At 39.3% G+C, this 27,354-nt stretch overlaps 1 protein-coding gene across 2 annotated transcripts; it reads left to right on the forward strand.

The window, feature by feature from the left end:
• The first annotated feature begins 3,969 nt into the window (after positions 1 to 3,969).
• Positions 3,970 to 22,809, forward strand: LOC135706538 (probable phospholipid-transporting ATPase IIA). 2 transcript variants are annotated; one of them, XM_065228172.1, is made up of 8 exons: positions 3,970 to 4,451; positions 15,586 to 16,103; positions 16,167 to 16,309; positions 16,369 to 17,271; positions 17,339 to 18,695; positions 18,756 to 18,885; positions 21,721 to 21,794; positions 21,878 to 22,809. In XM_065228172.1, the coding sequence occupies exons 1-8, from the start codon at positions 4,285 to 4,287 to the stop codon at positions 22,009 to 22,011; spliced, it is 3,426 nt and encodes a 1,141-aa protein (XP_065084244.1). In that variant the 5' UTR covers positions 3,970 to 4,284; the 3' UTR covers positions 22,012 to 22,809. The 2 variants fall into 2 exon arrangements, with proteins under 2 accessions (XP_065084244.1, XP_065084245.1); XM_065228173.1 differs by lacking the exon at positions 3,970 to 4,451 and adding an exon at positions 7,230 to 7,484.
• Positions 22,810 to 27,354: the final 4,545 nt, after the last annotated feature.

Here is a 27,354-nt window from a genome sequence, read left to right on the forward strand (position 1 = left end):
TTTTGTAACATCGATCAACTTTATGTGGAATATATCGCGAATTGGTTGCCTGTAAATTAATAATCATCAGTTCGCGATATAAAATTGAAATTCGAACATCCAGATAGTGTCAAAAAGCACAGTGAAGGATACATTTATTCATACAAACAGGCCGCCATTACCGAGCATGGAAAGCTGGATAACAATAATTTTCAATGTCGACAACAAATATTAATGTTAGAGCATTGTTTCCACTGAAAATTTCACTGTAATTTTTTTTCGGGTCATCCAAACCATTTGTGGAATAGTTATATCATTTGGAATACACGCGGAGATGAACCAGCCTGCTGCTGAAAATCTCCTAAATAAAAGAAATCAATCAAATAAAGAAAAGTAGTTTAGCTCATTATTTCACGTAAATTTGAGAATATGTAATTTACTCAAAAGCGAGCTCAAAAGTAACATATTGGACTGAACCTGGGAGGAAGAAGCAGACTCGAAAAATATAAACGTCAACAGAAGCCAGAACAAGCTGTCAAGATCCGTCATTAGGAGCCAAACAGTTTGATGATGCTTTTCTTACAGTCGAACAAGAATACGCGTAAAAAAAGAACCATAGAGTTACAAAGTTACAATGCAATGTATTGTAACCATACAATAGAATTGTTGTACACAGAAAAAAACAAGTTTTTGAAGATTACATCCAGATCAATCCATCGGTTGTGTAACATAACGTTGTACGATGTACATCGATTTTGCGAACAAAATTACATCCATTGATGTAATATTGTATCTGCTTTTTGCTATTATGTACATCATTATTTCATACATCAGCTTGAATTACGTTGATCGATATTACATTTTTTTTGCTGTGTATTGTATTGTAACCATACAATAAATAATGCTTTTACAATAAATCGTACTGTCCACAAAGATTAAATATCCATATAATTTATTGTTTGCACAACAGGATCTATGGTAAATTGGGAAATCTACAATAGAGCAAGGAGGTTGTTATGTAATTTAACCATTCAAAAAATTACTTTTTCCCGAACAAACTCGAGCCATTTATCATTAATTTTATTCTTTTTCTACTGTTTAAAATTCATACTATATAGAACGTATCATAGAACTACAGTAATAACAATATGTATGTATGATATACATACAATCCAGCATTCCATGCTTGGTAATGGCAGCCTGTTTATATGAATAAATGTATCCTTCACTGTGCTTTTTGACACTAACTGGAGGGCGTATGTTGTTCCATTTTCTTCTGTTTCTGGGAGAGGGAAACGGAGGGATCAAAATCCGAACCTCCAGATAGTGTCAAAAAGCACAGTAAAGGATACATTTATTCATACAAACATTCCACCATTACCGGGCATGGAAAGCTGGATAATTCCAATTGTTGGCAATAGGTTAAGTTGTGAATATGTTATATTTTATGGCTATTTTTTTCCGGGTACACAAGGTGGTATTGAAATATTGCGTAAAGTAATTTACGACAAACTGTCATTTCCAGCTATGTTATTCAATGGGACATTGTTTTTGGAATTCATTAATCGAAAAAACTCAAATTATATTGAAAGGTAGTGGCATACTAAAATACAGAACAGAAACTACATTTTTTCACTGCACACTGGACAATCTCAAAAAATCACAACACGCTCAAAGCAAAACAGGACATTTTGCTGCGTCTATTTTCATTTGATTTCAATGGCATAAATTTTCATGACAAGAAGAACAAGAACCTCCCAGGGCTGAACTTTATCGTTGGGTCGAATATATCGTTCCTTTTTTGACAACAATAACGAGTGTCAGCGAGAAGCTCAACTCAAAATTAAGTTAAAATAACTCAAATTGCAATTCATCGAGCCATCAACTCATGAACTGGGGACCAAAGGCTTTACTTCCCATCCGGAGGAAGGCGTGATCAGAGAGTTTATGCCTCAGAAAATTCCAGCGGCGCCGACTGGGATTGAACTCAAGCTTTTTGGATTGAGAGGCAATCAAGCTTACCACTACCACTGGCGGCGCTAAAAATTGGCATGATGTTTAATCAAAAATTCCTTATTCTGATGTAAACCAACGGTTTGGTTGACGTTTCCTCTCAAACTCTCCTGGCGCACTCTACATTGAGGGGTGCATTGAAAAAGCGTATTGGCTCTGGCTTTGACAGTTCGTTTGACTCAAAACCAGGGATGTAAGGACCTTATTTTGCCTTACCATCAGGTATTCAACATGGCGTCCAGTGTCTTTGTTTTGATTATTTCGATCATCATAAAATACCAGTAAACGAATTGATTAGGCTTCCAATTTATCAGTTTATTGCTCCTCATTACTCATTGCCTTGAAAAACATCGAAAGCCGATTGAAACATTGATTTTGTATCGAAATTTCAAAACAAGTTCATTTATCTCAATGAGCCCTTTGCTCATTGCACTAGTTAAACCAACCAGAAAGTGAGCACCAAAATGCAAAACATCAAAATCAATATGAGAAAGATGAGCTGCTCAAAACCAGCCAGTCCGCTCCTCTCTTATAGCGAATTTGTTTATTATAGGGGTTGGAGCCAGTTCCAACAGCCGGTGGAAACTAACGATTTTAAATTGGCTCACTAGCTTGACTAACTTGGCTTGACTAGCCTATTGGTCTCAAGTACATCTAGAAGCGTATCCCATTATAGTCGAAATTATAGTACTACACTATGTTTGTTTTGATTCGCTATAAAAGTTTGATAGATAAAATGAGGGGTTAGTGGATTTTACAATGTTTCGAAGGGTGCATCGATTAGCTTGGGACCGAATATAGTACTAGAACTGAGCCAAAAAGTTGAGCATGTTTCTTCGGAACCTTAGAGTTAGTTAGTTAGTCTTAGAGTTACCTCTATGGTAGAAGTTCAGGTATACACTAATAAAAAATCAATGATTATTTTTATGTGTCCCTCACATGTATTTTTGCAATGTGATAAACAAATGATATATATGTGTTGGACACATAGTTCTTATTTGACTCATAAATTTCATGTGTACTTCTGAGTGGATTCTTTTTATGTGGACACATGAAAATCATGTGGAATTTTAAATGGAAATTCGTCAATAAAAATGTGTCGAATTTTATCAGTGTATAGACATTTCTGAAGTTTGTGAAATCTAGATAGAGCTGGAATTAGGGCGCAACAGCTTTTGTAAATAATGACTTCTCTCGATGATTTCCAGAAACTCAAGGCTCGCTCAATCAAGTCAATATCACCATCAGGTATGGGAAGTCTTCCCCTACCCGATGCCTGTGTTGGTTTGCGTTGGCGCGCCTTGCATTCCTAGAAATCATCGAGAAAATCTATTGTTTACAAAAGCTGTTAGGCCCTAATTCCAGCTCTATCTAGAAATGCACAAGGATTATTGCAAACTTATGGTAAATTATAAGTATTAGTATTACGCATTTCCCACCAAACTGGACAAATAAGCGCGGTTTCACTTATTAAAAAGTGTGATAAAAGTGCCCGTTTACGTCAAATCGTTTGGTTGTCTTCAATGCATTTATTCCTTATGGAATAAGAAATAAGTGCACCGAAGACAACAAAACGATTTGACGTAAACGTGCACTTTTATCACACTTTTTGCATTTTTGGAGCAGTCCAGTTTTAGTTGCAACCAACAATACAAGAAAAACTTTGAATTTACCCAAAGTTCTGCACTAATACTTGTGTAATTCACAAGCGTCAGAGAAGTCCTATGGAGAAAGTTCTAAAACTGCAGGAACTCAGAGCTGTGTAACTGCAGTTTTTAGAAATTTCTCATACAACTGAATAGAAATGAACTCTCAATCTGAGCTATTCTCATTGGCCGTGAAATAATGTTAACTTTGGTCGATAAGGCACAGTGTCCTTAAACATTATTTTTCAGTGGGTTTGTTATGCTGCGCGATGCAACATAAAGTGCGTGTGTGTACGTCTCATACGGTACGCGGTAGAACATCAAAATAATCGCAATTTTTATCAGCTAGAAAGCAAAATCAATTGATAAGAAATGAAAACAACATTTAATTCCGTTCGATCCACGTCCGGTGTGATCTGAAGTGTGCGATAAATATAGTAACTACTAACAGTTAATGTTGTAATACGTAAACCTACTGCCAGCAGCAGGAAGTGCGCTTCGTGAAAAAGTGCAAATTGCGTGCTGCAGTGAAAATTTTTGACAACAGGATTACCGTGCTAAATCGAAGCATAGTGACACAGACAGGAAAAGGACCTTGGCAGGTTGGTTGCTCCAAATATCCCGAGGGTAGCCTTTCTTCGGAGGGATGAATGTGGAATTACGTGATTTTGAAATCAGTGACTCAGAGGCAGAATTACTAATCGCACCTTCCGGCAGCGGCCGAGTGATAAGCCGAACATACGGTGGACGTTCTTTGCGAAATCGCAGAAGGGAACCGTTCAAGCTGGCGAACTTTCTGAAGACATTGTGCTGGTGAGTGTTGTTTTTTTTTCTTCAAATTCTGTCTAAGAGGAATAAACTGTTGAAAGTTGTAGTTAGTTCTGAATGTTTGTGTCAAAATCACACCCTCGAATCATTTCTTTGTCTTCCCTTATTTAGGAATTTATGACCTACGATACTAATATACATTATATACGACACACGGTATGCGGTACAAGTAATAACATGAAAAGGTTTAAAACTGTAATATCATTTATGCCTACGTTCAGTAACCAAATTTTTGTTATGTTTTATGTTGTTTTGAACTCAATTCAATAGGTTACAGTTGTGGGCTAGGTGGAGCTGCAAAATTTCAAATACTTCTATAGAAAATAAATAGCTACACGGCCAATCATACCAACTCAGCGACTGAGAATAATTGACTCAGAGAATTTTCTTTCCATACGAAATTTACTCAGCTATGAGTAACTGCAGTTTCTTCCAAATCTGAGTAAATTTCGTATGGGAAGAAAATTCTCTGAGTCAATTATTCTCAGTCGCTGAGTTGGTATGATTGGCCGTGTATCTTTAAAATTGTATCAATATTTTTACAATGGGAACTGAACCTACCTTTGTAATCAATGACTTCATTCGATAATTTCTCGTGAACACAAGTTCACTTATACAAACCAACAACATTACCGACTGGGCTGTTAGGGCCCAATATGTCACGCTAAATCGAGGAAAAATTATCCTGAGGGACCCCTGCATCAACGTTGAACGTATCAGAGGGGACATTGTTCAAGTAGACATGGAATGATCTGCCCGACAAGTAGTTTTTGATGATCTTCACGAGGTAGATCGGAAAGTTGTATCGATGCAGTTTGTACGCTAGGCCATCATGCCAAACATTGTCGCCTTCTCAACGTCCAACAATGCCATAGCAGATGTTTTCGAAACAAACTTGTTCCGCCCGATGATGTTAATAACTCTACTTAGTTGGTGGATCGTTTAATGGCCTTTCCTAAACTCGAATTGCTCCTTGAGTAAGATATTATTTTCGTTGGAAAACTCCAGCAACTCGTTGAGTATCAACTTTTCGAATAGCTTCGAGGCCTTCATATTTTTAGTTCTTCTAACAGCTATCACCTCATCAGTCGATATTCTACTAACATCATGCACTACTACGGGGTGTCAGCGACATAACCTCCAGTACGATAGGCTCATTGGGGCTCACCATGGCATGACTGACCCAAGCAACGAATATCACATGCGTGTGTGTGTGTGTGTGTGTATTCAATCTAACCCCCACTGGCCGGCAGTGTTATTATGGAAGAACTCTCTCTACAATGTCGCATTTATGGTCATTGTAGACAGCTTTAGTCTGGGTGTTAGAAGGTGATAGCTCTATTGCAGATCCAGCAACCTATTTCAGAATGTCTGGAGAGTCACGCCCATTCCGAGGTTACTTTCACTCACAATAAGCCCCGCATGTATGTATCATCGTTATCAAATGGATATTGGTATTACATACACGCTTCCAGGTTCGAAAATATATTTTTTCAAACCTGGCATGTATTTAGTTTAATTTTGATATATTTTTTTTTAATAATTGGAAAGCATCTTTTGGAATCCCTTGGACTTTTTCTCTAATGATTCGTATTTCATTCCGTGCTTCACCGGCAATTTCCTTCTGTAGATCGTCCTTGGTTGGTTCTAATATGGTTCCGCCTTTTTTGGTGAGTTTCATTGAATTGAATTGAATTGCCATAGTGATCTAGGACGAGGCTCACGTCCAAAGTCGCTGGAGAATGAAAGAAATAAGAAAGGGATCAGTTTCAAGAAGTGACAGTTTCATCAGATTCCCCAACTAACCATAGTCAAGCAAAGTAAGAATATACAAGCTATATTGCGACTATATGGTACCCAAGCAACGAATATCACATATACCCAAAATATCCGTACTTCCAACCAATCAGAGGACAGCAACTTCCTAGTGTTATAGAAAGGTACTTGCAATCAATCAGAGGAGCGCATCTTCCCTGTGTGATAAAACTGCTTCTTCCTCTTTTTCTTTTATTAATCAAATGAATTTGTAATTCAATTGTTTTAGACTTGTTTATTTTATTATTAGATTCATCTGTACCCTACAATCGGTAGCGTTGAAACACGCTCAACCATCACCGCACGAATTTTCCAATCACCTCCACAACAAAGCCCCTGACACAACTAAAAAAAAGTTAAAGATTTCGATATTTTTGCCATGAAGCAGCAACTTGAGTAAACTAAATAGTAGGTTTGTTTTCAACTACTTTTTAGGTTGTTATTAACCCAAACAATAATTTAGTTTGCTTTAACCTAAAAGCCAGGTTTAACTTTGGATTTATTTAGCCATCTTTAACGTGGTTAAAACAAATTTCTGAAACAACTAAAATGTTGGGTTGAATCAGCTAAAATTCATTTGACTTTGATTCATCATAAATTTTAGGTTTAACTTCAACCATATTTTTGGTTGTTTCAAACTAGACTCATTATTATTTCTGTCCGTGAACTCAATTTGCTTGATTTGATATACGTTTTACTTCAGTGTTGCTAACTGCGCATAGTTTTTGCAGTGGCAAACATAAAAGTAGGTGGTTGTCAAATCGAAACCGTACCCACCCAACGAGCCACCCACATCCGAATGCCTCAATGTTTGTGTGAGCTACCAGCATGATGGATGTAAACAAAAAAACATAGCACTGTTTTGCTTTTAACTGGAGTTGTGTGGTGAGACATCGCTCGTATCCATGTTTTTCTGGTGTTTGTGTTCGAGTATTTTCACGGAAACGTCATTTTTACACAACCGAGACAAACCCAACCAGCAGAAGCAGAAGGGTGCATCTTTTCAATCGTCGTCGAAAGTGTTCTATTTATTATCTTTTTCGCTAGTAATTAAACGTCGTAAAAATCTACCAAAATTCATGAGCTACAAGTAATCCGCGCGATGGAAACCGTTTCGCAGCCCGTTCCATCGTCTACAGCGGTCACCACCAAAGAAACGATCCCCCTCATCGAGAAGAGTCGCAAAAGTCGTCTCTGGTTAAGGTAAAAAAAAAAATACGCACAGCTTGTGCTGGCAACAAGCAGAAAGAAGATGACGAATCAATGATGGCGTTTCGCTTATCAGGAAGATTAATTTTTTTTTATTGCCGAATGTTATTTTACTTCAAATTGTGTCTACCCGGTGATAACGTTAAATTTTAGGCTTGATATTCATTGGCTTGAAGAAAGTAATGTTATACGATGGTTTCCTATTGTGTTGGAAGTTCGGAAAATGACGTCGCCGAGCTAAAAATAAGTGCATTGCAAATGCCTATCGATTTTCACCTGTGGTTCTGCACGGATGCCTTTTTGTAGTCCCATATACGATCCGGTTGAATATTGTTTTTAAATTTCACTACTCTGGGATCGATAAAATAATTGCAACCTTACACTTACAACTTTCTCTGTTATAAAACGATATAAATGATAGCGTATTTCCATTTCCACGCAGGTTTCATTTACACACTGAGGCAAAAAATTCTTAATAATTCCATAAGACATGACTTATGAACCTGGACAATTTTGATTTCATAAGATTCTTATGGATATGAATATGAATGATTATCGTAATACATTAGGTACTACGAGTGGTTTTTATACACCTTTAACCTATTCTATTTGGGGCAGCCTAAGGGAATCTAAGGATTTGTCGACTAACGAGGGTTCGTGGATTTGCCAGTCCCTTGTCACGTGATAACAGATGGCCATCTGGTCGTTTTGTCTTCCAAAGGTCTTCAATGAAGCTGATTGACCCTGCTGCAACAAACCATCAGGCAGAACTTTACAACCGGTAAAGTATCTGCAGTCTGCAGACATCCCTAATAAAAATAACCATAAAAGAGAGCTTAACGACGTATTCGGGGTATCATCCAAACCATTTGTGGGATAGTTTACCCATCCGGGATACAGTTCATTTATGGTATTTGTTTATTAGGGATTGGTAATCCTTGCACTGATGGTGGGTTCCATTCACATCACATCACCTTTAACCTATTCTATTTCCCAAGCGTTGATAGACGTGGAAACAAATCACAGAGTCAATAATCTGATCGCTCAGGATTTGAATCCGGTGTGGTACATTTTATATTACTTTTTTTTAAGTTTCATAAGCTAACTTATGAATTCTGTTTCATAAGCCAAACTTATGATTTCCATAAGAAATCCTTTTGTCGAAATTTCATAAGTGATTATTATGGAATTCAAACGTTCCTTTGCCTCAGTGCAGGAATCTCCCCGAATAGTTTTTAATTCTCCCCTACCAGTGGAACAGTTTAAAGAGACGTTAATAGACGGAAGCCCCCCGAATAGCGCGGTAGGTGGTGACGTTCACGTTCAAAAAATCAATTCAATTGGATGGAGGACAGCCGACAGCCGTGCTATTCGGTGGATTCTTGTATATCAACTCCGTTTGCGTTGCGTTGACTTAAATTCGCCTGTTAGATAATAGATTTAGCTGTCACTTTACCGTAAGGGGCTGTTCATAAACGTTGACAATTTAGAGGGGGGGGGGGTTATTGGCATTTATCCACGGCCAATACAAATTTAAAAAAAAAAATGTATGGACAATTGTCTACGTAGGGGGTGGGGGTCAAGAATTAAAAAAAAAACTACGTACTTAATGAACAGCCCCTAACGTGTCAGATCAGGATCTAATGTGGGTGGCCCTTTCAAATATTATGTAACGCATGAAAGTGGATTTTTGAATAACCCTCACCCCCTTGTCACGCACTTTCCCTATACCTAATACATGGTGGTTAACATATTTCCAGACTAACCCCACTCCTCTAGCGTTACGTAATATTTGAATGGGCCCTTACGGTAATCCCTCCATTTATGCAGTGGTTGGTATCGTTCACCCACCGCTATTTCTCGGCTATCCTTAAACCAATTGAACAGATTTTCTGTAGATTACTAGTTTATGGTTGACACTAGTCACATACAAAAAAGCGCTATTGGTGTAAGGAAAGCCGAGAAACAGGAGTGGATGGATGGTATCACCCACCATATAAATGGAAGGATTACCGTAACTAATAACTGTGGAAGTGCTGCAAAGAACACTCGCTCTACTTTGGAGTATGCAGTTGTCGTCTGGGCTCCTTACTAGCAGAACCTCGAGCAGAACAGCATACAACAAGTAAAAGATATCCAACATAAGTTTATTTACTTTGCTCTTCGGCGTTTGCCTTGAAATGATCCATATAATCTCCCTAGATATGAAGATCGTTGCGACGATCGTTGTAAACTTTTTTTTTTAATCTTTATTATAGAGATTTTTAGCCGAAGGCTAGTTCATCTCTACCGTTGTAAACTATTGACCATGACCCTCTGGAGGTTCGTAGGAATAACAACCTCATATAGATTGTCCTGCAGTGTTATGTGAGTTGAAGTTTGATATTCGTCGTTGTCGTTTACACCAATTTATTCGTATACGTATACGTAATTTTCTACGGCCCACACAAATTTAAAAAATTGTGTATGGAAGAATCCCAAAAAGTAGAAGGGTCTGTGCCTAGGGGCACGAACGGAAGCTTGACGTAGGACCGCTAGTGGACGGAACAAATGTGAACATTTAGTTCTTTTAATTGATCAATCATCAATTATCTTAACTCTTTCCGTGTATTATTTGTAAGCGTATCAAATTTGAAGTATTTATTTCAAATAGAAAGTTGATGAAGAGAATCCAAGGGACTGTCAACTTGAGTATTTTCGATTCATCTACCCGACTTTAAAAGGTGTATTTTGAATTTTTTGTTATTTATGAATTTTTAAGTTTTGTGCATTTTGGTATTAAAGTAGATTTCCTTCCGAATTATATGAATGGGGCGGGGCGGAAAGTATCGTTTGTACAGAATATATAAAAAAGGAGGGGCTTCGAGAGATTGAACTCGTGAGAGCTAATTTTCTCACAAATTTGATTTTATTGGCTTTCTGGGGACTGAATATACACCCAAAGCGAATTATTCCCACTTCTCTCAAATTCTATATGGATTTTTAACACTTCCTACCAGCGTGTTCTGGAAAATGGTCAAACGATGATTAATCTCACCAATACATTCGGGCCTACAATTCCACACCTTCTATAGAGACCAGGTTGAGCCTTGATAGCTAGCTGCTTGCGGAGACTGATGACCTTGACAAATGTCCAAATAATACTCTTAACAAATTTATGGTGGTCCTGAAAAGGACCGTTTTGTAGTGATGGTTGAGTAGTGCTGAGCTGAGCATGACGAGCTACTGATTCCGATCCTAACCTAGCGGTGGGACTTCTTCCTCTTTCTCTATGGTGCTCATATGAGCTCTGCAGGCAGCCTTTCGTTGTGTTGTTGTTGAAAGCACTCCTGCTGCTGCTGCTGCTACTACTGCTGCTGCTGGACTGGACATCACCACTTACGGTGATTGAATGAGCACCGTTCAGTGGGACCGCATCGAATTCGATTTTTATGTCTGTGTTAGGGAATGCGCTGTTTTCAGACATTCGGTGATAATTTTGATCACCATTGCAACAGTTGGACATTTGGTATTTTTAAATAGTGATCTATTGAAAATTAACTAAGCGTTCATTTTAGCAGATTGGTAGATAAATTTCCAATCGTTTGGCTTCTTTAGAATTAAAATCTATCTGCTATTGGTCGAAACCTGACCTCTTTTCGTAATGCTGTGCATTTTGGTTTTTTGAAATTGCGTGGATTCTATAGATCCTGTAGAGATCTATCTAGCCCTGATGTATGTGTTGGTAGAGGGAAAAATGTAAACTTTGCGGGAGACGATGTCTTAACACTCGAAAGCAATTTTGTGAAATATAAAGTAAAACAAATCCTAGCTAGTTCTGCATGATGATTTTGTTTGATTTTATTTATTTGTAAAGTCGCCGGGAAATACCGGCTGGCGATTTGTTTTTTATGATAACTCCTTACTTGAAAACAGGCAAAAACTCACAAACAGGCTGCTTTTTCATGGTATACAGTGTGATAATTCAATAATCAATAAATTATCTCAACATTTAGTGGCAAACCATTCATAAATTTTGGTAACATACAATAAATTCTATAATCCACATTAAATTTCATATGTAAGCGCCGATTGAAACAATCTTTTCGACGTCACTACAAGGGTGATAAATTAAACGAAAGTAACGAATCGTGCGGAATGAAAGCCGAGGAAAAACTAATTGCACCAATATATTCAGGCCTACAATTCCACACCTTCTATAGACAGGTTCAGCCTTGATAGCTAGCTGCTTGCGGGAACTGATGACCTTAGCCAATGTTCAAATAATTTTTTTTCCTTTGGTTTGTTTTCCGTCGATCTTGTTTTCCGTGGTGAGCACCAATGCTACCGACGCGCTAGGAAGGCAGCTCCCACACCTAGACCCTACCTATCGACCCATCAACTCATGAACCGGGGACCAACGGTTTTACTTCCCTTCCCCCGTGACCAGAGATGCTATGCTTCAGAACATCCCGGCGGCGCCGACTGGGATTGAATCCAGGCCTGCTGGGGTGAGAGGCACTCACGCTTACCACTACACCACCGGTGCCGTTAATGTCTAAATAATACTCTTTAACAAATTTTTGGTGGCCCTGAAAAGGACCGTTTTGTAGTGATGGTTGAGTAATTCTGAGCTGGTTGTTCAACACGGATGAGGCTGTCGAGCTGTATGTCGTTTGGATCGAGAATGACACGCTTGGCATAGATGGCCGACCCGCAGCGACTCACAATGAGCTACTGATTCCGATCCATAGCATAGCGGTGCAGCTTCTTCCTCCTTTGATGGTTGCTTATGTGGGCTCTGCAGCTCGCTGCTTGCAGGCAGCTTTTCGTTGTTACTGGAGAACAATTTTCAACGCAACACGCCGAAAGCACTGCTACTGCTGCTACTAATCGTTGGTAGCGTATGGTTCTGAGTATGGCGATGAGTGTGCAAAATATTACGCAATTCCATCCTCCCTATTCGCACGCGCCCGAGGATCGGAGGCGAATGCCACTTCGACTTGGAAGCAGCATATGCATGTAGGTAATTAGTGGATTTGTTAGTTAATTCGAAGCTTTTGGACAATGCTGGACATTTACCAGTTTTTCAATAGTTTCTTGTTGAAAATCAACATTGATGCGTAGCCATATTTCTGATCGATTGGTGATAAAATTATTGAAATTGAACCAGGGGCAGCTGAGTTATTAACGTTCAAAATCTTTCTTAATTTGTTACATGTTCCATTTTCGGTTTTCACAAAGTGTACCCCCATATAGAAATCAAAGACGTAGTCCTACGTCAAAAAAAAAACTGTCTACGTAGTAAATGACTATATTGACGACATATTAAAATTGGAACAGCCGATTATCTTTCAACGGCTTGGAAAACTTCTTCTTCTTTCATTTATTTAACGTCGGTCTCTGTTCCGCAATCTAGTGCCAATCACCGACGGATATCACACCCATTCAAACACACATGGGCCGGGACCAACGGCTTTACTTCCCCGAAGGAAGACGTGACCAGAGATTTTTATGCCTCAGACAAGGCCTCAGGGATTGAACCCAGACCCATTGGGGTAAGAAAGCAGTCACGCTTACCACTACACCACCGGCTCCGGCAAACTTGGAAAACTTCATTCCAATCGAGTAGAAGACATGTCAAGTGGCTGACAAGACGTCGCTCTAATTATAGCGAATTTGTTTATTATTCAGTTCCAACCTGATCATGACCGGCTCTGGTTGTTTTCCGACAAACGTCAGTTTGATCGTCTGTTTTTCTAGCTCAGGTTGAGGTTCGCACTGACAAAAAGTTCGGTTTCACACTGGGTTGGATCCTTGGTTGGAACTGGTTTCAACCCCGATAGTAAACAAATTCGCTATTAGAGTTCTCCAGATGCACAAAGGTGTGCGTGAGACCGTAGGAATCCTTTTTAAGTAGTTGTGATATCGCTGATATCGCGGGGTGCCTTCTTGATTGTTCTTATTTTTTTTCCTCTTTTGTTCGTGAGGCTGTGCTTGGAAATCTCTATAGGCACTAAGAACCTCATGCGTAAGATTATGAGTTTTGCCTTGCAAAATTCTACTCCGATTGATTTATATTTTGATTAATTGCTTTATATCTTGGCGTTCTCTATTGTTAAAACTGTTGTTTTTGCAGCAGTGGATGGAAAACTAATAAAATATACATGAGCATGCTATCAATTAATGTTTGAGCGGTTTTTATGAGTTGCAAGCTGGAATGATATTTTGGCGTTGTGAGTCTCAAGCGTGGGATTAGTTTCTCAGATTCGCACGCGAGTTTATTTTCTTAATAAGGTTCAATGAATGAGATGTAAGAATGATTTTCCGAGCACTGCCGCCGCGAATAAAAAAATATTCTAACGCGTTTTAATTTTTCTTAAAGTATAGAAAATAATATCAAAGATCTATAATCTATAAGTCTCTTGTTCCTCAAATCCTAGACAAATTAGTAGTGTAATATTTTTGTCTATAACTGCATAGTAAAAACATGGACCAAAAGACGTAGCTCTTCATTCTTCTTCTTATTCGCATTTTAAGCTTATTGCTTATTGCATATTTTAGCTTATTGCGTGATCTCAATTTAGTGTTCTAAGATGCACTTCCACAGTTATTAATTGAGAGCGAAGCCTGTACCATTTTTGCATTAGTATAATTGTGTGGCAAGTACAATCATACTCTATGCCCAGGGAAGTCGAGATATTTTCCAACCGGAAAAATTCCTAGATCGGACCGGGAATCGAACCCAGCCACCACCAGCATGGTATTGCTTTGTAGCTGCGCCTTTATCGACTGATCTAAGGGAGGCCCCTCATTCTGGACTATCCTTCATGCATTTAACGTGCAATGTCAATATTTATCAAATTCACGAATTGGGTTACTTTGACAATCTATTTTACTGGGGCAGAGCAATTGAACATTCGTGTGTTGTCAGTAACTGTTGACCCTCTCCTTCCCATAGTAGCACAGGTGATCCACAACATTTCGGTCCGTCTCATGTTTGTCAATCTATACCATTAAATTGTGATGCGGAGTCACTCGAAATGGTTGTCAAAAGAAATCCAACTGATGCTGTCGAAAAAATCCAGTGATCAGGGCCAACACCTTACGTCTTTTATACAGATTCGTTCGAAAGATAAAGTATTACGATCAACACTCACAATTTTATCCTTAAATTAAATGGTAAAGTAATGAAACAAGTATATCTTAAAGGCTGGCCAAATTTATTCATATCAATGAAAAAGTACGATTAGTTCTTTGCCATAATCACTAATGATTGTAAACATCCTCAACAAAGAAAACTTAAAAATCAAGGGAGGGAAAGCAGCCAAAGCATATACGACCGTTTAACTTGATATTGATCAGTTTCTTACCTCTAATCTAACTGAAAAATGATGTCCAGTTGATCAAAAGCAAATTTTTTTTACCTTTAATTTGGCGTTAAAATAATTAATATAGCTTTAGCAGCCGGAGATATCTGAAATTTCATTTTTTAGCTGTATCTAGAAAACTATCCTACTGAGATTTTTTCTGACTACATTTTTGGATTCAGCACACGATTTTACATGGGAAATGACCGCCAGCGTACAAAGTTCAAATATGCTGTAAACTAGTGTTATTAGATGGAATACATTTTCAGCGTTGTGAGTGTGAGTGCGTGAAAATTCATGAGAATCTCAAGCGTGAGATTTCTACTTCTTTTTTGCTTCATTATAGAGACTTTCAGTCCTGAGCTGTTTGGTCTCTTAGCATGCGATTTGTTTAGCAAATTCGCATGTGATCTTATTCGCTCAGGGGTCCTCAATGACTGAGATCAATGAGCACCTCTGAGCGAATAAGATCACATGCAGAATTGTTTTCCGAACACAGAATGTGACAAAAAACCTATTATTGAATTGGAAAAAATGAAATATCATTGGGATTTCGAAAGTCCATTAAAAATACCAATTTCATACAAGTGCTCTATCGTCTTGAGATGAGAGAAATATTTCTCTATTTGAATATATTCATTTGTTAATTTAAAAAAATGGCAGATCTACATCCATTTAATTTTTTTCTGCACCCATCTTAAGCTATCTTGTGACGGCAATCTTTCCCTTTTATACCACTTTCGCAGCTGCTGGTGCTGGGCCTGGCGAAAATGGTGTGCTTCCAAGGAGCTGAAACCGCGGACGATCTTTATCGGCCGCCCGTCGACGGAGAAATTCCCGCCGAACGAAATTCGCAACCAAAAATACAACTTCTTCTCTTTCCTACCGTTGGTGCTGTTCGAACAGTTCCGGTTCTTCTTAAATCTGTACTTCCTGATCATGGCTGTGAGTCAATTTATTCCGGATATTAGGATTGGTTACCTCTATACGTATTGGGGTCCGCTAGGATTTGTGCTTGCGGTTACGATCAGTCGAGAAGCAATCGACGACTTGCGACGGCACAAACGGGATCGGGAAGTCAATTCCCAGAAGTACAAACGATTTATCAGTGCTGACAAACCACCGGAACAGGTGTCATCCTCGAAGCTGAAGGTTGGCGATATCATCATAGTGGAGAAGGATGAACGCGTTCCGGCCGATTTGATACTGCTGCGAACTAGCGACAAAAGTGGCGCCGTTTTTGTACGAACGGATATGTTGGACGGTGAGTTACTCTTTCCTTCAGTGTACGTTTTTATAATGAATACCTATGTTTGGTCAATTACAGGTGAAACCGATTGGAAGCTGCGTTTGGCAGTGCCGGCTACTCAAAAACTTCCTTCCCACAACGATTTATTCAACATGGGTGCTTCGTTGTACGTTGAAAAACCCCAAAGAGACATTCATACTTTTATTGGAACGTACTCCAAGGTAGGTACGATTACGAGCCGTCGTTTTACAAATGAGTAAACCATGTTTTATTAAACCAGCTTGAAGGGTCCGAAGACGAAGGTCTTACTGTGGAAAATACTTTATGGGCTAACACGGTGGTTGCATCTGGAACGGCAGTGGGAATCGTCATCTACACAGGAGCAGAGACGCGGAGCGTAATGAACAACTCGCAACCCCGTTCGAAAGTTGGTTTACTAGATCTGGAAATTAACGGATTAACGAAAGTACTATTCTGCGCCGTCATTGGGCTGTCCTTTGCGATGATGTGTTTGAAAGGTTTCAACGGACCGTGGTATCGATACATGTTCCGATTCGTTCTGCTCTTTTCCTACATCATACCCATTAGCTTGCGGGTTAATTTGGACATGGGAAAAGCATTTTACTCTTGGCAGATACAAAATGACGAGGAAATCCAAGGAACTGTGGTTCGTTCGACAACGATCCCGGAGGAGCTTGGACGGATATCGTACTTGTTGACAGATAAAACCGGAACCTTGACTCAAAATGAAATGATCTTCAAAAAGATCCACGTAGGAACGGCAGCTTACGGGCGAGACACATTCTCGATGGTATCGGCAACAATGCAATCCGTATATAATACGATTTCAGTGCAAGGAGATGCATCGCCGGCTAAAAGTTCTAAATATCAACCACGGTTGAGAAAACCTGACGGTTGGCGTATTTGGGAATCCGTCAAAGCGCTTGCACTGTGCCACAATGTGACTCCCGCCTATGACAATGGCATTGGAGGCAATGTGTTAAATGGTTCAGATCGACGGAACTCACCTTCTCGATCGATTTCAGTGGAAGCCCAAGAATCGGTCAAGCTACCGGAGAAAACGTATCAAGCTTCCAGTCCAGATGAAATTGCCCTAGTCAAGTGGACAGAATCTGTAGGACTAACACTGGTCAATCGTGATCTAAACCATATGACACTTCAGGTAAGATATGCTGGATATGAGTCGTAGAACGTTATATGCTAACCCCGATGTTGTTTTGCTTTATTAGGTTCGTGAAAAGGAATCGCAACGCATTTCGATGAATGAGAATGCCTCAATTAACACGACCGTCACCAACCTGTCGGTTAACTCAAAAACGGATCTCAACTCACCTTCCAGTTCGGGAAGTGTCACCTCGCTGAATTCTCTCGCCGGCGGTATTATGAAGTACCAAATTCTTCAAACGTTCCCTTTCACCAGCGAGAACAAGCGAATGGGTATTATTGTGAAGGAACTGAATAGCGGAGAAATCACATTTTATCTCAAAGGTGCCGATGTTGTGATGGCAGCGATTGTTCAGTACAACGATTGGCTTTCAGAGGAAAGCGGCAATATGGCACGAGAAGGTCTTCGTACATTAGTCGTTGCCAAAAAGATTCTTACCGAGGAGCAATACAATGATTTCGAGACACGTTACAATGCAGCCAAGGTCAGTGTCACTGATCGCGTGACGAAGGTGTCCGCTGTAATCGAAAGTTTAGAACGAGAAATGGAATTGCTTTGCTTGACCGGTGTAGAAGATCGATTACAGGAAAGAGTAAGACCTACGTTGGAATTGCTACGTAATGCTGGCATCAAAATTTGGATGCTGACGGGAGACAAACTTGAGACGGCAACTTGCATTGCCAAAAGTTCCCACCTAGTTGGAAGGAACCAGAATATTCACGTGCTAAAAAGTGTCCTCACTCGAACCGACGCCCATTTGGAGTTGAATCAATTCCGGCGGAAGCAGGACTGCGCATTGGTAGTTTCAGGCGAAAGTCTTGAAATTTGCCTCCAATACTATCAACCAGAATTCATGGAACTGGCAACCGCGTGTCCAGCAGTGGTTTGCTGCCGGTGTAGTCCTACGCAGAAGGCCCAAGTTGTGTCACTAATTCAAAAGTATTCCGGAAAGCGAACGTGCGCTGTAGGTGATGGAGGTAACGATGTCAGTATGATCCAGCAAGCCGATGCCGGTATCGGTATAGAAGGACGCGAGGGTAAGCAAGCTTCCCTGGCCGGAGATTTCAGCATACCGCAGTTTTCACACATTGCCAAACTGTTGATCGTGCACGGCCGGAGGTCGTACAAGCGATCAGCCGCGCTATCGCAGTTTGTCATCCATCGAGGCTTGATTATATCAACCATGCAAGCCGTCTTCTCGGCCGTATTCTACCTATCCTCTGTGGCCTTATATCAGGGATTCCTGATGGTCGGTTATGCGACACTGTACACAATGTTCCCGGTATTTTCGCTCGTGTTGGATCAGGACATTAGCTCGAACATAGCGCTCACTTATCCCGAGCTGTACAAGGAACTGTCAAAGGGTAGGAGTTTGAGTTACAAAACGTTCTTCATGTGGGTGTTGATTAGTATTTATCAAGGTAAGACGCAGTTGTGATGTAGCGCGTTCCAGTGTTAGTGAAATTTGACTATCATTTCAGGCGGTGTGATAATGTACGGAGCGCTGATTTTGTTCGAGGACGAGTTCATACACATCGTAGCGATTAGTTTTTCTGCACTTATCCTGACCGAACTAATCATGGTGGCGCTAACTATCAGAACGTGGCACAAGTAAGCGAAATGTTTCATTTATTGCGAATATGTTTTTTTTTTGTCAAGTATGTTGGTTTTACAAACAAACGATCAAACTGAGATTTGTAAGAAAACAGGCAGACCCAATCTTGATACCAGGTATTAGAATTTGTATGGTGCATTTCATCTGAAAATTACGTTCATACCGGAATGTATGCCTGTGTGTGTGAGTGTGTTGCTGAGCAGTTGCATAGTAGTTTGAGAATTTTCTATATTTACGTCTACATTTACGCAAATTGGAATTATTTCGGTCATTCCCTGAAACTCAATTAAATGATCCATCCAAGCCTTAAAACTTCACCTAGTGTCCTTTTGTCTGTCCTTCCAAATAATAGCGATGACCACAACATTTCAGAGCATACATCTTTGTGCAACACGATTTTCTAGTACAGGAAAATTTAATAAATTTGCTCCTGAATTAATTTAGCGGGTTGATCAGACTAGCCAGTTACTCTGTAAAGACCTGTACAGTTTATCTGGATTCTAATGTAATTGGTTAACAGTTATCTGCCAACTCTTCCAAAAATCAGGAGACAGTAACGGCAACACCTCTTCTGAGCAAAAGTGGAACCTGTGTATGATGGTGTGTGTTAATTCACGAGTGCATTCACACGCATAGGTAGAAATAAAACGTTTCTTTCTTTGCTTTATGCTGACAACGAGTAAAATTCCAGCTGAAACTGAACATATGCGGAAGTATTTTTTTTTTTTTGAAAATTAATGCTATGGCAATGATGCCATTCATAATGATGGTGGGAGCTTATCGATCATTAATTTGCTATCTCAGGATTATCTTCCACTTTTCCTAAGCCCTTTAGTGATGCATTTATTGACTTTAATATGGTTCATTAGTAAAATGCATGCCCGTTCCGCACGGCTTTGGCACCTGGCCACAGCGGGGGGAGTTAAGTTGTGACACTCGGCAACTTGGCACAGTACTCGCTGACCATTTGAATGTCACTGACCAATCCGACACTGTTGTTATCATTCTCTGGAGGGGGTCGGTCGATTCCAAGAATTGTTAAAGCATTCAGAGGATCACTATCCGGTGGTTTCATGTTCTGACAACATCTTAAATGGAAATATATTCTTTATCAATACGTACCGTTTGGGATTGCAGTCCTTCAACATTTCATTTTCTTTAACATTATGTAGATCCTGCTACGCCTTTCGTTGGATCGTGATGTAGGTACCGCATCTTTCTATTTTTTGAGTCGTTGAATTTACAGCAGTTGTGATGGAAGCTGCCAATTCCTTATAATTCTAGATAGAGCTGGAATTAGGGCGTAACAGCTTTTGTAAACAATGAATTCTCTCGTCGATTTCTAGCAACTCAAGGCACCCCTACACAAATCAACTTATCCATCGGGTAGGGGAAGTCTTCCCCTATTCGATGGTAATGTTGATTTGCCAGGAAGAGCCATGTCTTTCGAAAAATCATCGAGAGAAGCCATTGTTTACAAAAGCTGTTATGCCCTAATTCCAGCTCTATCTAGAATTGATTGCTTCCAACAGGCAAAAAAGTTAAAAGTTAATTTCACTAGGTATCGATCCGAGTTTCAATCCTTACTTGATCCACCGTGACAAGTTTTTCGGTTTGGAGTTGGAAAACCGCCTGTGATTAGGATACAAATGGCCGTGAAATTTTGTAGAGCAAAACAAAAAACAAAAACGAGTACCGTGTTATGATTATTCGTTTCGGTGACGTTAGGTCATGTACACAGTCACTGTTTATGAGCAGTCTCACTAACACTTGTGCTTTAAAGTTCCACCTTTGATTGACAGAGGCGTTGTTATCAGTGACGTTTGACATTTGTATGGGAGAAGGGAACAGTTGCCAGTCTTCTTGATTTGTTGTCTTCGAATATACGCAATCGTAAAACACGTCTGACTATGACTAGTAGTACAGATAGAATTAATATTTATTCCGTACACATTTAAGGCTTAGTATAACAACAAGAATCACGGACACTACAATCACCAATAACGGTGGGGATTAGCATTTTTTTCTCCTTTATTAGAGAGATTTTTAGCCTAAGGCTAGTTCATCTCTTTTTGTGGGGATTAGCAGAGGAATACAATAAATCGCGCCTCTCTAAGAAACAACATACTAAAGGTCGCGAAAAATGCTTGAAATCTCAAGTTCTGAAACTTCACTTGATAAGATTTTCGATACAAAAAAAAAACATTAGGGTAGTTAGCAGAACAAAAATAAAAAAATGTAAACATTGATCTTCATCTGTGAAAAATTATAGTAACATACCTAGATGGAATAACATTCAATGTGTTTTTATGTTACTTCATACGCGAAGTTAGCGGTTTTCAGAGTTAGTTGGAAATGCTAACATGAAGCTTTAGTGTTATAATTTATTAGCTAGAGAATGATCTTTAGAAGAGGGTAGGTGGATAGTTCAATTCAATATTCAATTTGCAGACTGCCGCACTCAAACGGAACTATCCACCTACCCTCTTCTAAAGATCATGCTCTAGCTTATAAATTATCAAACTAAAGCTTCATGTTAGCATTTCCAACCAACTCTGGAGTTGGAATAAATTAGTGCGATTACATTTGCAAACATTACCATCTTAGCGAAAGTCTATGGAATCGAAGAAATATATTGTTGTGCTCAGAGTTCAGTTGATGTATAGTAACAAATTGCTGCCAAATTTAGCTTTTTAATTTGGAAAAGTTATACATCTCCTGCCAGTTCAGTCTATACCGATTTGCATAAATTTGAAGTTTTCTTGAATTTGGAATTAAAGTTACGCTTCGACATATTTACAACAAAAATTTCCCCTTCCTTTTCTTTTCAGATTGATGGTACTGGCAGAACTCTTCAGCCTGGTGCTCTACATATTCTCATTAGCCGTATTGCACGAGTACTTCGGTAAGTCACACTCTACTCTATATTTTTTTTCAAACAGTAAAACATTGCATTTTTCCTTCCCCATTCCACTCGCTCACGCCTAGACTGGGAGTTTATCTGGTCGTGGGAATTCCTGTGGAAGGTCCTAGTGATAACACTCGTCTCGTGTCTACCGTTGTACATTTTGAAATTCCTGCGGAAGAAATTCTCGCCGCCGTCATATTCTAAGCTGACTTAAGCTGTGGGCTTTGCGCAGAATAACAACAGATTAAGAAAATACGCTTCTGACACACAAAATTTTTACTCTCGATTTACACCAAAAGAAGCCAACAATGGAACACATATAGCTATTATGCCGGGTGGTTTTCACTACTATATCACTGATCATTTATTCGCGATTTTAGTCAATTTGTTCCCGTACGATTGTTAGACAAATTTTATTTTCGATTGTGACACAGAAAAATCCTCATCGGGGAAATGCCTAAATGTTAAACTTCTTAATGTTGTGTATTTTCGTTTGGTCCACATCGTCAGTATATTCTGATTATTAAATAGTTTCGTTCGATGATTTGTGATTTGTCCTTAAGAAATAATAATCGTGATATTTTAAACAACTGCATTAAACTAAGTAGTTTCATTCATGTTCTTACAAAAAAAAAATCATTTTTTTTTTCTCAATCACCAAAAGTACGCATAACTTTTATACAATCAGGAAAAATCAGAGAAAATAGAGGAGAGAAAAAAATTTGAAGTCGATTTCCAGGTGAAGCAACTAACATTAATTCAACATAGTTAATTATGAATCCAACAAATCGTTAACCTAGTGTTTTATAAGAATGAAAACGATCAATATTTATTCGTGTGACGTTGAAGAAAGCATTTCAGTTAGAAAAGCTTACCGACAGGTGTGAACCAATCGGTAGGAGGTTTGTCGAGCAGCGAAAACGAACTTATGAATGACAGAGAATAGACTACTGACTATTATTAACTGGAAAATAACAATAAAGAAAACTTTTACTGAATCAATTTATTAAAATACTGTGCTAGAGTTACTGTTTTTACTTTTATCCGAACATACATTGTATACATAGGTTGTTTTTCTTCTTGTTGATATTGTGGATGTCCCTAATTTAACCGGAACGTTGCGGTAGATCAGTATTTTTTTTGCTACTTGAGACCTTTTCAAGTCACTATCATGTGAAAACCACAACATAACGTGCGATCATTTTTTTACCTCTGTTCGGGACCTAACACCACTGCGACCAGTAATTTGATCTATTGTAGTATATCCCGTGTCCTTAGTTTAGTGCATGTCGTATAACTTCAGCACTATTGAGAAATGATGAAGTATTCGATTTTTTTACAGTTGTCATTTTCGTATTTATCGCAAGGATCCGACTCTAATTGAAAGGTCCCGCTATTTATACCCTTCGGAGTGTTAAAACACCCTCCAAAGGCGCGCCCTTTGTCAGTCAAAATTGGATTCCTTAGCAACAAAATTAAGGAATGACACCGATAATGACCATGCATCAGAACCCTAGTCTTAACCACTTCAAACTAGAGATCAACGAATAGAAGATTAGGAATCACATAGATGAAGACTAACTAACTCATTTTTTTCTTGTTTCAAGATCATCCTCGGTGGGCAAAGCCGAGTCTTGTCACTATCAACAAGGCATAAAAAGTAACAAGGACTAAGATGTGTTTCTTGGATTACTGAAAAATCCTGTTCCCCTAGTTTGAAGTAGTTAGGACTAGGAATCGATGGTAGATCTTACATCCCGTAACGTGTCACGAAAAGGTGATCTACCCACGTTGCATCCACTAACATACCGTCGTAATTTCGCACACTTCAAGATCAACAATTGAAAAGGCCTCAACTCCGCGAAACGAGCTGGACTTCGTGTATTCAAGGTCCGGAAGGCACCGAACCGGCGTGATCAACAAAACACGGCGGCCAAATCCCGCGCAAGGAAGCTGTATCGAGAGTGGTTAACGAAACCGATGTGTGTGGTTATGGATGACGAAACCTACATTAAGGCAGACGCAAAGCAGATACCGGGGCTGGAGTTCTACGTTGCCAAATCACGGTTTGATGTTCCGGAAGACATAAGGAAGAAGAAAGTGGACAAATTCGCCAAAAAATACTTGCTCTGACAGGCCATATGCCAATGCGGTAAACTGAGTAAACCGTACATCACAATGGGTACCATCAACAGCGAAATTTACCGCACCGAGTGCCTCCAGAAGCGTCGGTTGCCCTTCCTGCGGTCCCACGGAGGCAAGACATTATTTTGGCTGGACCTGGCATCATGCCATTACGCGCGATCGACGTTGGATTGGTACAGAGACAATAATGTTGTTTTTGTACCAAAAACCGCCAACCCCCCAAATTCACCAGAGATTCTTCCGGTGGAAAGATTTTGGGCCATAATGAAGGCCAAAGTTCAAAAATCGTCCAACGTGCTTAAGAACGAGCTGGAGTTGAAGAAAGAATGGATGAAAGTGACCAAAAAGGTCGGCTCCACCATTGCACAAAATGTAATGAGGGGTCTTAAGGGAAAGGTGCGGGCTTTCAGCGATGGAAAGGAAATTGAATAAAGTAATTATGCCGAAACATAATCCATATGTATTAGTTCATTCCCTAAAAGTTTCTAGAAAATCCGACTTAAAATAAATTTTTGGCGAACACTTTTGTCTGGTGCATTTTTTTTGAGTACAGGCCTTATTATGGATGAAAAAGAGAACCCATATTTGGTAGCCTCTCGCGAGCGCAATTCAAAAGATATTAATAATAAACTAATCTAGAACTGGGTTCAAACTTGTAACATTTTCTAAGACTGATCATGATTAATCTAGTATGAATAATGAGAATTGTATGAAGAAAAGACGATCCCAAAAGAAAGTTCCCTAGCAATAAAACTATTACTCTGTGGTAATCTGAGCTATTTCAAAATGGGAATCCACGAACAACATACTCAGAAACTATACCCGATCTCAACAAACTCTACAGAAATCAAAACAGCTGAACTACTCGGTAAGATTTTGGCATTTCTATTTAATTGTATAAATCGAGCTCTTTTCAATAATTGCAACATGTGAATAATGCAGAACAAGTCCCTCCGCGCTCTGCCTCTGCTAACCCAACCCCCTAAAACTGATATAGAGAGTATAAAGTAAAATATCCACCTGCACTGTATTGTCCATTCAGAAATCATTACACCCTAAACCACTTACTTGGCCAGACTTCAGTATCAACCGGTAGGCAGTGCACTCTACACTCCAAGTTCCCTTTGTTTCACATTCATCTCAAATTTCATACTTTACCCATTGAGTGTTGATTAATCACAATACAATGTGTGACCGAACGCGGACTTGAGGTTACAAGACTATTATATAATCTAGGTCCTTTTTAGGATTATATTTAAAAAATCCAATTTTGGCTAATGTGCACCGAAAATAAATAAAACTACTTTATGACTTACAGTGTAATGAATGAGCGTTTGTTTCGGGATCATTTTAGTGTTAGAGTTATGTTAGTTTTGATCCGTAATCAGTCTTGCCGGCCAATCCAACATAAGTTGTAGGTAGCGGGTGTTAGATCATGCGACACTGTAACTACTACTATGTTAGATGTATGATTTGTCAAGTTGTATAAACTCAATGTTTCAATTGAGGTAAACTATTTATCTTATAATTACAAAAGCAAACTTAAAACAACAATTATATGCAAATGTAAAATAAAACTTGACAAATCATCGTCAATCCCCTTATTCTTGGGCAGGGCCTGATTATGTGAATCTGATTTTGATCAGTGAACGGGCACCATATGGTACATTCTCTCACTATGAACGTGTCATTTCTAGCCTTGCTGAACTATTTAATAAATGCAAACCATAACATGGGTTACGCTCCCCCTAATCGGGCCTTCCGCATCCTATCTCTGTCTGATCTCAAATACCAAATGCCAATGGTTTGTATCAATATATAAATTAAACCCATACCCCACTCACTTGGCCAGGCTTCAGAATCGTCCAGTGGGCAGTGCGCTCTACACTCCAAGTTCCCTTTCTTTCACCCCAAATTTTATATTTTACCCCTAGTGCTGATTAATCACAATGAAACATTGTGACAGAGCACGGACTTGAGGTTACTATAGTATTAAATAATCTAGGTCCTTATACCTGAAAAATCCAAATCTGGCCAACGCCCACCAACAATTGAAGAGGCCTCAACTCCCTTTTGCAAACAAACCTTGTAAGGCCATTTTGTCGCAAACCAAAATCCGCCAACGCAAACCAATAAAATCCCCTACCGATTGTGTTTTAGGTTTGCGAATGTAGGTTTCGGTTTGCGAGAAAATGGCCTTACAAGGTTTGTTTGCAAAATTGAGTTGAGGTCTTTTTAACACTCCGAATACGATGCCTCCGAAAAACGTGTAACGGCAAGTTTGCAATGTCATAACTTTGCCATTTATTAATGAATTTCAAAAATTTGGGTACCTTTAGAATTCCTAGGGTTTGTAGATGATTTTGATTGCAAAAAGATTGAAAATAGAGTCGTTTACTTTTTAAAAGGCGAAAAGAGTTGTTACACGTTTTTTTGAAAAGTGTGTTTGTAGGGTTTTGCAAGTAGCGCAAGATCTGTAATTTAGATTAATGGGCACAAATCTGCACAATTAGCCAGAAAACAGTCATAGTTCCTATATATGGATCCTGGAGACAACGGAACGGTCGTCAAAAAATCCGGAACATCCGTAAAAGTGGTCAATCCATGAACCTGACCCTAGAGCTCTGCGGTTTTTTTTGAAAACATTAGGAACTGTGATATAAAAAAATATTTGGGGTCGTGACATAAACATGTACCTGTATGGCCATGAGACCGTCCTCCGGAAGATCCCGAACATCCGTAAAAGTGGACAATCCATGAAACTGATCCTAGAGCTCCGCGTTTTTTTAACATTAGGATCTGTGATATAAGAATGAATTTGGGACATGGACCCAGATGGCCATCGGACCGTCCAGCGAAAGATCCGGAACATCCGTAAAAGTAGTAAATCCACGATCCTGATCCTAGAGCTCCGTGGTTTTCTTGAAAACGTTAGGAACTGTGATATTAGAATGAATTTGGGATCGTGACATAAACATGAACCCAGATGGCCATCGGAAGATCCGAAAAATCCGTAAAAGTGGTCAATGTATGGAACTGATCCTAAATATTTACGGATTTTTCGGATCTTCCGGAGGACGGTCCGATGGCCATCTGGGTTCATGTTTATGTCACGATCCCAAATTCATTCTAATATCACAGTTCCTAATGTTTATAAAAAAACGCGGAGTTTTAGGATCAGGATCGTAGATTTACTACTTTTACGGATGTTCCGTATCTTCCGCTGGACGGTCCGATGGCCATCTCGGTCCATGACACAAATTCATTCTTATATCACAGATCCTAATGTTAAAAAAACGCGGAGCTCTAGGATCAGTTTCATGGATTGTCCTTTTTTACGGATGTTCCGGATCTTCCGGAGGACGGTCCCATGGCCATCCAGGTACATATTTATGTCACGACCCCAAATATT

This window comes from Ochlerotatus camptorhynchus, unplaced genomic scaffold (assembly GCF_037179485.1).
Source record: "Ochlerotatus camptorhynchus isolate MF236.1 unplaced genomic scaffold, CSIRO-AGI_Acam_v1.1 ptg000284l, whole genome shotgun sequence".
Classification (NCBI taxonomy): Eukaryota; Metazoa; Arthropoda; class Insecta; order Diptera; family Culicidae; genus Ochlerotatus; species Ochlerotatus camptorhynchus.